The sequence below is a fragment of the Vombatus ursinus genome, unplaced genomic scaffold (genome assembly GCF_900497805.2).
Source record: "Vombatus ursinus unplaced genomic scaffold, bare-nosed wombat genome assembly UNPS02010822.1, whole genome shotgun sequence".
Lineage (NCBI taxonomy): Eukaryota > Metazoa > Chordata > Mammalia > Diprotodontia > Vombatidae > Vombatus > Vombatus ursinus.
In genome coordinates this window covers 414651-425830 of record NW_020950600.1, presented here as the reverse complement: position 1 = coordinate 425830, position 11180 = coordinate 414651, and the positions used below count along the sequence as shown (strand labels likewise).

The 11180-nt window shown below is 55.1% G+C and overlaps 2 protein-coding genes across 2 annotated transcripts; both read right to left on the bottom strand.

The window, feature by feature from the left end:
• Positions 1 to 2431: 2431 nt before the first annotated feature.
• Positions 2432 to 4470, bottom strand: SERTAD1 (SERTA domain containing 1). Its single transcript, XM_027855328.1, has 2 exons — positions 4351 to 4470; positions 2432 to 3349 (listed from the first exon to the last, which is right to left on the bottom strand). Exon 2 carries the CDS (start codon positions 3343 to 3345, stop codon positions 2680 to 2682), a length of 666 nt encoding a protein of 221 aa, XP_027711129.1. The 5' UTR covers positions 3346 to 3349; positions 4351 to 4470; the 3' UTR covers positions 2432 to 2679.
• A 1984-nt stretch (positions 4471 to 6454) lies between these two features.
• On the bottom strand, positions 6455 to 10216 carry SERTAD3 (SERTA domain containing 3). The gene is made up of 2 exons (XM_027855327.1): positions 10137 to 10216; positions 6455 to 7989 (listed from the first exon to the last, which is right to left on the bottom strand). The coding sequence occupies exons 1-2, from the start codon at positions 10149 to 10151 to the stop codon at positions 7297 to 7299; spliced, it is 708 nt and encodes a 235-aa protein (XP_027711128.1). The 5' UTR covers positions 10152 to 10216; the 3' UTR covers positions 6455 to 7296.
• Between the last annotated feature and the right edge of the window lie 964 nt (positions 10217 to 11180).

The following is an 11180-nucleotide window of genomic DNA, read 5'->3' as shown; positions in this document are numbered from 1 at the left end:
CTGTTCTAAGGCCCCTCCCAGCCCTGTCATTCCTTGTTCTAAGAACTCTACCAGGTCAGACAGTCGATGGCGTCTCCCAGCTCCAACTTTCTGTGTCCTAAGGCTCCTCCTGGCTCTTACAATCAATTTCTAAGACCCCCTCCCCACCCCCTCCAACTCCATCATTCAGTCTTCTGTGTTCTTAGAGCTCTTCTAAAGCCCATGACTTTCAAACCCCACCACTGCAGGTGAGTAGGTGAGAATCCCCAGAGAGAGCAAGGTCCACTCTCTTGACAAGGACTGGAGGGGACTGGGTCTTGTCCTCCGTCCTGCCCCAGGCAGGGTTCTTCCCCCTCAGAGGTCTCCCAAAGGCCCAGCCCATTTCCCTCCTGGGAGGGGCAGGATCTTAGGGCTCGCTGGCTCCGCCCTCTTCCCCCAGAACAGGGCAGGAAGCTGAACTAGAGAGGGTGGAGGGTTGGGCCAGACCCGGCCAGACAGGAAGGGACCTGTTTGGGGCTCCTAGGCAGCCTGAGGATAATAGCATTTAGATCTGGAAGGAGCTCAAGAACCCATCGAGTAAAGCCCTCCTATTTTACAGATGAGGAAACTGAGCCCAAAGAGACCTCGACCCATCCACGGTCCCATGGGTAGCCCAGATTCACAGACTCTCAGCCTAGGGATGTTGCTAATACACCCCCCTGCTTGTTACTGGAGTGTTTCTCCTAACCCCTCAGCTCTGAATAGAGACTCAAGTATCTTCTCTGCTCCCCAGCCCCATGAAACCCCCAGAAAACTGAGGTTTCTTCTGGCCCTCATCCCACTGGAGACCAGGAGCACAGATGAGGGCGCCAGAAGGGTAGGAACCCTCTTTCCTTTCTGGATCTCAGGAATCGGACCATTTTCCTTCCTTCTACCCCAGCCTGGGAGTTATGGTGTAGGATTTCTTATTAAGCATCTTCTCTCCCCAGGGCTCTGGTTTTGGCCATCCCTAGCTCCTCCCTCCCTCTACCCTCAACCCACGTCCTCCCAACCCCCTCTCCATCTTCCCAGTCCCAGGAAGGACGCGAGAGCCCCGTGCCAGGGTGCTGAGTGTGCAGGGACCCCGCCCAGCCCTGCTCATTCCAAACGACTAAGTGGCCCGAGGAATGTGGCCCAGCTACAGCTCCCACAGGCAGGGAACAGACAGATGCACCATCTCATAGGCACACAGAATGTCCCAGCCAAAAGAAGCCTCTGAAAAGCAAGTGCTCTTAGAATGGATGAGAGCTAGAAGAGACCTTAGGGCATAGCAGAGACCTCCCAGGTCTTTACTGAAGCAGAGAAAAGGAATACATGGCTTAATATGAGAGAAAACGCTTTCCCACAGTGGGACGGACTGCCTTGGGAAGTAGTGAGTTCCCCATCACTGGACATCTCCACCTGGAGGATGGACGGCCATTTATTAGAGATAATAGAGTTGAGGCTCTTCAAGTGTGGTCCTGGAACCAGGAACTCTTGGGACCCTTTTAGGAGGTCTTTGAGATTCATAATACTAAGATGCTTTAATTTCTAATACTGTAGATATCGATAGCTACAACCACAGCCCTTAAAAAACCACAGAAATCACCTCCCTCATTTCCCAGTTGGGGAAACTGAGGGTCCAGAGAGGAAAACAAAGGGAGTGGGTGGCTTTCAATTTTTAAGAGTGTAAAGGAGTCCTGAGGCCAAAGTCTGGGAATAGCTACAGTAAAAGACATTTTTGCTTGGGTACAGGAGTGGGCTATTGATCAATAAACATTTATTAAGCACCTACTATGTACCTAAACTGTAGCACAAAACTGAACCAGTTCCCACCTTCACACGCTGGGACCTTCCTCTCCTCGTTGTAGACTTCCTCTACAGGACCACCATTTTGGGAAGGACCCCAGCCATGCATCCCTCTACACTCTCCAGACTCTACCCTCTTCTCCTCCAATGCCTTGAGCCTCCCTTTCCAACCCCCATATATTTATCTTCCCTGATTAGAATGTAAGCTCTCTGAGGGTAGGGGGCAGCCATGCTTGTATTTGTATTTCCAGAGCTTAGCATAGCACTTGGCACCTAGGATGCTCTTAAATGCTCTATCCATCTATCCATACACCCACCTGTCCATCCATCCATCCATCCATATCAAGAAGCCTATATTCCACTGTACTGAGGTCCCTCCCAGTTCTGAAATTGTATATTATCTGGTGTGATCTTAGAACAGAATGTCAGAGCTAGATGAGGTCTTAGGAAAATACATCTATTCCAACCCTTATACAGAAGGGAAACTGAGGCCCAGAGAAAGTAAGAGACTTCCTCAAGGCCACACAGAGAATGAGAGACAGAGTTGAGACCTAGAGACCACAGGATTCAACTTCTTCATTTCCCAGTTGGGGAAACTGAGGCCCAGAGAGGCAAACAGCCTTGCCCTAAGAATACCCAGCAAGTGTTACTAACAAGGGTCGATAATTCATTTTAAATACGCACAGGTGGGGAAGAGGAAGAGAGACAGACAAGGGACAGACACATTGCTTCATATATTAACTGTTTTCATCTTAAAAACCGTCCACGCTTCCCTCTCCACAACTCCAGGTCCCCTTTCACAGTCTGTAGCTGGAGGGGAGCTCCCAGCAGCCCCATGACCCCTTGTCCATTTGGGCCTCTTGGGGGCAGGCAGGGAACCATTTCCTGGTCCCCCTACAAAGTCTGTGTGCCCACAATCACATCCATGAGGTAATCGAGTTCAGACACATCCAGCCCTGGTCCCTGTATCTTGTCCTCTGTTTCCCCAGAGTCTGTTTTAAGGTTGGGCCAGAGTTCACAGTCATACATGGAGGTGTCAATATCATCAAAAAGACCCTCCAGTCCATCCTCCAGGAGGAGCTCCAGGGACCCCAGAGGGGATGGCCGCCCAGGATCCAGGCCTGGGTCAGGGGGCCGGCTGAGGGGAGCATCTTCAGGGAAGGCTGTCTGGGTGTCGCTGAGGCCCTCAATGTGACTCAGGTCATCCAGGAGGGTTGAGACAGACGTGCACAAAGGGGCATCAGGAACCACTGGAAAGGGGTCAGCAGGAGCTGGACAAGGGGGTTCTGGGGCAGAGGGCTCCAGGGCCATAGAGGACTGAATTCGCCTCAGGGTGTTGACCACCAGGACAAGGTGGCGGAGATCTGGCTCGCCCCTCCGGAGGCCATGGTGGAGTTTGAATATAGATAGGCTGAAGAGAGAGCTGGGGGGCAGGGGTGCTGGGCCAGCCCCCTCCTCAGGGCTTGGGCTGGGGGTGGCCTCCTCTGGCCGCCAGTCCTGTGAGGTCAACTCTTCCTCCTCTTCCTCCTCTCGCTTACGTTTCACGCCTTTGCACAACATGGATCTGTGGAGAAAGGTGGTATGGGGTCAGAACATGGGCTTCCCAGGGCATTCCTTTGGCACCCCTCATCCAAGGACCCTGAAAGCCCCTCTCCTGATGCCTTGGGACAAAGAATCCCAGAAAATTAGGAGTGGTGAGAGACCCTCTAGTGCGGGGAGTCTTAACCTGGGGTCCGTGAACATTTAAAAAATATTTTAATAACCGTATTCCAATACTGATGAACTTTGAAATTCTGTGTGTTTTATTTCATGCACTTTAAAACATTCTTCTGGAAAGGAGTCCGAGGGCTTCACCAGACTGCTCAAGGGGCCCCCACACCAAAAAGATTGACCCTGTACTCCAGTATGATGGCCCCTGGGGCCCCTTCCAGCTCTGGGTCTCAGTTTCCTCTTTTGTACAACCCGCGGTTGACCTGGCAGGCGCCGGGGACCCCTCCTCTGCTTCTACAGACGGGGGCCCGGGCGGCCGGGGTCGGAGGACAGGACTTGCCCAGGGCCAAGCAGGAGTCAAGGGCAGAGCCCGGACGCTCCCGGGGCCGGTCGGGTCAGTTGGGGATGGGGGAGGGGCGGGTCCAGCGGCGCCAGGCCCGGCCCCACTCGGCTCCCCGCCCGGCCCGGCCCCGCTGGGCTCCGGCTCGGCTCGGCTCCCCGCCCGGCCCGGCCCCCGCTCTCGCTTCCGGCCCGGCCCGGCCCGGCACGGCGGCGGCGGCGGCGGCGGCCGCGGGGGCGGGGGAGTCACGCCGACGGAGCCAGGGAGCCGGCGCCCCCGCGCCCCGCCCCCTTCCCCTTCCCCTTCCCCTTCCCCGGGGCTGGGGCGTGATTCACCCGGGCCCGAGCAGGCGCCAGCGGCAGCGGCCCGGGCCGGGCTCGGCCTGGCGCCCGGGGGCGCCACGGCGAGAGCATCGGCCGCCGCCCGGACATCAGACGCGCCCGGGACGGCGATCCCCTCTCCGGCCCCCAAAGCCTGCCCCTCTTCCCCCCTTCCCCTTCGCCTCATTTACATACCCGGCTCGTAGGCTGCCAATCAGAGGGTCCGCGACGCCACCAGCAGCCAATCAGGAAGCAGCGGCGGCGACCGCATCGCTCGCTCTCTCGCTCCTCCCGCGGCTGGCCCCCGGGTCGCTAGAAGCTGCACTGGCTCCGGCGCGCGGTCGTGGGGTTGCTACTTTCCTCCGCTTCTGCCCCGCCCCTCGAAGGCTCCGCCCCTGGAGAGCGGGATTGGTTCGCTTCCGTGAGGGGGCGGGGTGAGGAGGGGAGGCGGGGCCGTCCAGGGACCAGGCTCACGGAGCTGGATTCCCGAGGCCGAGAGGCCCGGGGCGGGGGCCACTCACTGGTTGGCCAGGCGGTGTGTACTCGGTCTCAGCTGTCGCTTTCTGGGCTAGGGAGGGCAAAGGCGGGGGTCTGTTCTTGGGCTTTTGGGAAGGGCTGGATGAAGGAGCTGGAGAAACGGATTCTCCCCCACTCCCTCCGCAAAGGGACTGGGTCCTCCCCTTCCTGCTTGGGTTCACAAGACCCCCACATGCACCTGTCTAACTAGCCTCCTCCAGGGATCTCTTCCTCATCCCCCGCATTTTTGACACAGAGACTGACTCCCGGAATTTGGACTGAAAGGGCCTGGCGGAAATCGCCGAGCCTCCCCCTCCTCCTCCTTCCCCCCTCCCCCGCCCCGCCCCGGACCACCTTAAAAAGCCGCTGGAGCGAGTTCTGGGGGTGGGGAGGGGAAACCCTTGGGGGAGAGTCTAGGTCTCTAAGATAATCAATTTCTGACCGACTCGGTAGTCCGGTGCCCCAGTGAAATGGAAAACGCCCAGGGGCTCCGAGGACGCGAGCTTGAATTTAGGCTCGGCTCCCGGCGGGGCAGACCTGTGTGACCTAGGCAAGTCACTTTCCTTTTCTGGGCATCAGCTGTAAAATCAGGACTGTACTAGGGGGTTTGCAAGGCTTTTGCAGGCCCAGACTCCCAGGACCCTTCCCCCTTTTGGACCCGCGTCCCTGCTCTGAACGATGAGAGGCCTGAGCTCTTGAGGTTGTTGGGGCTCTGCCATTGGGCGATTGCAAGCAGCTGAGCCGAGCCCTGTCCGTCCTTAACTTCTTGGCAGCTGGGGAACAGATGAGAGAGGCCCAGACAGAGGGGAACAGCGGGGACGGGTGGGGGGAAGGACAGGAAGGCCTGCCCTAGGCGCAGAAACGAAAGTGACAAGAAGCCAGCCCGACCGGAGGCGCCGAAGCTGGGGCACCTCGGGGACTTTGGCTTTATTAGGGAGAGAAAACGGAGTCTTGGGGCCAGGAAGGGAGCAAGCAGGGCCCCAGGGTGGGTGAGGCAGATGGAAGGGGCTCAGCCAGCTTTCTCAGGAGTCCATCCAGAAGTGTCCTGACTGCGTACACACACACACACACACACACACACACACGTACTTCCCACAGCTGAGCAAACACTCCTGCTTTGAGGGTGGGCAGAGTTCTGCCAACCTTTACACACCTCCTCCCAAAAAAGTGAGGTAGAGTTAGAAGAAAGGAGAAGAAAGTCAGACCCTGTCACAACCCTTCCACAAAGCCCCTCTTCCCCAGGAGAGGAAAAGAATTTCCTCCTGTATTTACTACACTCCACAGGGCAAACTTTTTGGTTCCAGGATCCTTTTCCATTCTTAAAAATTGAGGAGACACTCCCCCTCCCACTCCCAAGAGCTTTTGTTTGTTGAATATCAATCTTTTATCATATTAGAAATTAAAACATCTTAGTATTATTATGAAAATAGTTTTGAATATTGCAGACCTCCAGAAAGGGTCTCAGGGGCTCCCCAGGGGTCCACTCTTTGAGAAACGCCAACTTAAGGTAAGTCTCTTTCCCCATCCAGGCCTAAATATCCTCTTCTCTAAGATGTAGACGCTGGATGCAATGATGTCTAAGGCTCCTCCCAACTCCAACCTTCCAAGACTAAGTCTAAACTGACCCTCCCACCCAGGAGTAGCCCTAAAGGCAGGGAGGGCCTGGTGGAGAAAGGAGAAACACCTGACCTCTGGCCCTATATGGTAAGCTACCTGTTCCTACCCACCAGAGGTCTCTAAGCCAAAGGCATGATGGGAAGAAGAAGGGATTAAAGGGACATTATGGAATTTGAAAGTTTTATTCACAAAAAACTGGGTGAAATAGGCCTTTTTAAAATAGAAAAAAAAAGCATGATGATGGATAGATTCCTTTATCCTTATTGCACTTCATCAAGGCCACATTTGGGTGGGGAAGGGGGTGAACAAGGACAAAGGAGGGGGGTTCACAATTATGGCCAGGCACTGAGGTGGGGAGGGGGAAGCAGATGTTGACTTCGTACTGTTTCCATACCTGTCAACCTTGAGAGTTGGGGGGGGGAGGTTGGTCTGGAACCCCTCCTCCTGGCAATCTGGACTTTGTCTCCCCAGAGCCCAGGCCTCCTGGCCTTCAGCCCTGCCCTGCCCCCTTCCTCCCCCAGGCAATTACTCAACCCTGAGGCCAGCTTCTTCCTCCGATCTGAAGCCATATCAGGGGAAAAACCAGGGAGCACCTGGGGACCAGGCTCATAGGAGACACAAAGGGCTAACTGGAATGGGAACAGCAGCCCCAGAGTGCTGGGACCCCAGCACACCTGAGGCTAGTCAGGATAATAGGGTGGGGAGGAGAAGGGGTTTGGTGACAAGAGTTCCGGCTGTGGGAGGATGAAGGCAGAGGGAGCAGAATCCCATCAAGCCATCAGGAAAGAGAGATACATTCTGTGGTTCTGCCATCAGCAGGCACTGAGACCAAGGCAGAGATGAGGCTTTCCCATGGCCCTAGGAAGCTTCACCCCAACTTCCTGAGATATGAAATCTTTGGAGACTACTTTCTTGAAACTCTCCAGAGGTAAGCAAGTATCTGAAGGGAAGGGTTCAGGGTCCTAGCTAGGGGATTTGAGGTCCTGCCCCCCCCCCCCCCCCCCAGTCTTATGATCCCTTGATGATTTCCAAGATTTGGTCCAGTTCAGTCCAGTGCCATTCAGCCCTAGGCTGCCCTAGGGAGCAGGCTGCCCCATAGGCTGCAAGGGCAGAAGGTGAAGGCCAAGGATCTCTTTCCACATCCGAGGTGTCAATGTCAGGGAAGAAGTCATCAGGAACCAGGTCTCCAAGGTACCTGTCGCTCATGCTCTCAAAACTGCCCAGGGTAGGCTCCTCAACTCTGACAGATGGTAAAACGGAAGCCCCAAGAGGGGGAGGTGTTTGCCTGCAGTCACTCGACACATCAGGGGCAGAGGCAGGGCTCCAACTCAGATCTGGGGGCTCACAGCAGTCTTGTGTGGCTCTTAAGCCCAGGATCACTTCCAGCTCTCTGAGGAAGTTGTTGGCTGACTGGGCAGTCACAGGTAAAAGCAGCTCCAATCCGGGTTCCTGAGGTGGGGCTGGGGTCCTCTCCAGGTTCATCTTTTCTTTAATGTAGTTCAGGGTGTTTGTGATAAGCACTTGCCTCAGGAGACTCTGTGGGCCGAGCTGGAATTTGTCCATTGAAAGTCGAAATAGGGTCTGGCCTAGGTTGGACCTGGAGGAGGGGGCCTGCTCCTGGGACTCCTTCTCAGCCTTCACTTCTTGTGGATCTCCATGGTCGTCTGGGTGCTTTCGCTTCACGCCGGCCACCACTGTCCCCTGATGGGAGAGGGGTCAGGAGTTAGAAGGCCCTGCCTGCACCCTGCAGGGCCCCTAATGCAAAGGGTCCCCAGAGAGCCCTGCGCCCTGGACTAGTGTCTGCCACTGACTTGCTATGGGCTCGCAGCTAAGACTCTTACCAACTCTAAGTCCCCCTTTTGTCCCTCTACAAAATGATGAGGTTGGATCAGAGATTCTGTAAGGGCCCTCTTCTGAATACTGGTAGAATGGACTGAACTTGGCAAGGAAAGCATGATCTATTAGCTTAGAGATTGTATTATCCTCAAAAACAAATTTGAGAAATGCAGAGGATTTTGGTTTTATATTATTATACTATGAGAAGCAGGCTGCAGCAATGGGTAGAGAGAGCTGGCTTCAAAACCCAAAAGTCCTGGGTTCGAATGCTATCTCAGACAGTACCTATGGTGGGATCCTGGGTAAGTCACTTAACTTTTTAATGCTCTTGGCAACCCTCAGACTATAAATTGCTGAGGAGGTGCTGACCTGCAATGGGTAGAGGGAATAGTCTCACTTGGGATCATAAATTGAGACCTGGAAAGGAACAAGGAGACTGGAAGCCATCCAGTCTAAACATATTCCATTTTACAAATGAAATTTATGTTCAATGATTTGCCCACAGGCCTCTAGCCTGATTTGAACTCTGCTCTCTCTGATACCCAGTCCAGCATGATACCCACTGGATCTTCTAGGAGTTCCTTTTACCAGTAAGATCCAAGGCCCTTATCCTTTTAATATCTCAGTAATCAGAGTCCTCCCCCCTCTGCCCCCCGCCCCCCGGGTCTCCGTTTAAATACCCGCTCTGTCACTACTTGTGAGTAGTAAGTAGACCTTTCTGGGGCTCAGTCTCCTCCTTTCTAAGATGATTTGTAAGGTCCCCTCCTTTTACAGAGGGGGATACTGAGGGACAGAGAGAAGGAAGTCTTTCACTGACAATTCAAGACAAGAAACCAGTTCCTAGGACGAGCAAAGAACTCCTACTCGCCTCAGGGGTGCCCCACCCTCGGGGCTAAGCACCAACTTGAGTGTACTACCTGGCCCCTCCCCTCCCGTCTTAGAAACGTTCAGACAACGCCCATTTTGGCTTATCCTCCAATCAGAGTGCCTCATCCTCTCCGAGCCACGCCCATGGAGGTGCGGTCCCTTTCCTTTCCCGGAGGCTATTGGAGGATAGAGGGCGGGTTCTGTTTCTGGGGAGGGAGAATGGAACCATTCAGGTGGCGGACTACAAGTCCCAGAAGGCCACTCCATCTTCAGCTTTCTGGGGCCCCTGGCTGCTCCGCCCCTCTCTAAACTGTTTTTAAGAAGAAAAAAAACCCCCACCACATTTACACAAAAATGTAGCAGGGGCTCCTCCCCAATCCCCCACCCCCCTCTCCAGACTACAGCTACGGAGAAATGCCGATGTTCTTTTGGGTGAGGGCTGGGGAGCTTAGGCAGAGACACAAGCAACCCAGGTTCTTAAGAGATGGGGGTAGGCGAAAGGGGTCCCTTCACTTCTTCCTCCTTTCTCCCAGAAAAGGCCACTTCTGATTCTAACCTCCCAGGGCTCTAACACCTGGTTTGATTCTCCCAAATCGCTAGTCTTCTCCTCGACCCCGCCTCTAGCCCCCGAGGTCTCCCTGCCTCCTCCTGGCAGCTCTAGTCTGGTCCATAACAACACCCGTTTGAATAACGCCCTAAATTTCGCAGTATAAGAACCATTATCCCCATTTCACAGGCGGGAAAACTGAGACTCAGAGGTTAAGATACATGTTCATAGGCACACAGCTAGTTAAGTACTGGAGGAAAGACTGGAATCTGAACCAGGGCTCCTCAATCCCAATCTCACTACAGCTCGCCGCCCTTTAAAAAGGGCTGTTATATATAGTTTCCCCATCGGCGCCCAAAGCCAGATTACCACACCTCCCAAAGTTTGAACTTAAGTTACTACCATCACCGGCTCTCCCCTCCCCGCCCCCTTCTGACTCTGATCTCCCAGGGCCCTAAGACCTGATCTCCCAGATCTCTAGCCTTCTTCCCAACCCCTCCAGTCCCCAAAGTTTTCCTGCCTCCTTTTGGCACCTCCTCTTGGCCACAGGGACTCCTTGCCTCCTCCTCCTCCCCCATCCACCCCCACTCCAGCTCACCGATCCGGGCTCCATGGCTCCGGACTGGAGGCGGGGCAGGGGCCTGGAGCCTGTGCTTGTCACACCCAGGCAGCCCAGCCAACAGCCCGGCCGCTCACAGAGACTGGTTAAAGCCTCACCCGCGCCACGCGCTGATTGGCTGGGTGAGGGTACCGTTCCGACCGCAGGTGATGCTAGTCTCCACTCATTCTTCCTTTTCCCTACCTGCGCTCCAGGCCATTTAAAGACCTGAGTCGCGTGACTGCCAAACTAACTAGCCTCCCAAGCCAGCCTCCCGGGTCGGTGCGAGCCCCTCCTCTCTGGGCCATCTAAAAGCCCAGAGGGAGGAGGTGAGGTAGGGAGGAGAAAAGAGTTATTTTCGCTAGGGCTGGCGGAAAAGGGACCCCGCCCGACCCCGCCTATTCGAACTTGGCAGTGTCTACAGCGCAGGCGTAAAGAGGCGTATAACGCAGCTGTCCAAAGCCTCGCCTGCAGCCAATCAGACGGGCGAGAGACGGGGAGGGGGAGGAAGCGTGGGGTCGCCATGGCGACCAGGCTCCTGCCTCTTCGGGACTCCCAGAGGCCCAGCCCTGGAGGCACAAGAGGTTGGGGAAGGGACTAGATGTGTTCTGGGCGGGGTTCCCGCTCTCTGGCTCTCTCGCTCGCACGCACACCGCACACGTGTACGCACATCCCAAACGTGTACGCACACGTGCACGCACACTTACAGCCCGGTACCCGAGGGAATGGAGACTGATAAAGAAATAGAGACAGATGGAAAGAGAGACAGATTGGAGAGGGGAGACAGACAGGAGTTGAAACAGGGAAGGCGAGATGGGAGAGGAGAGACAGAAAGGGAGATAGACGGGAGTGGAGAGGAGGGAGGAAAGGAGAGATAGACAGACATGGAGAGAGAGATAAAGGGAACGACAAGCAAAGTGATAGACCAGGAGGTCAACACAGGGAAAGACAGAGAGACATTGACAAGGAGAGACAGAGGGAAAGAGATATAGATCCCAACAAGCGGAAATGATATAGACCAGGGTATCAGAACAGGGAGAGAGA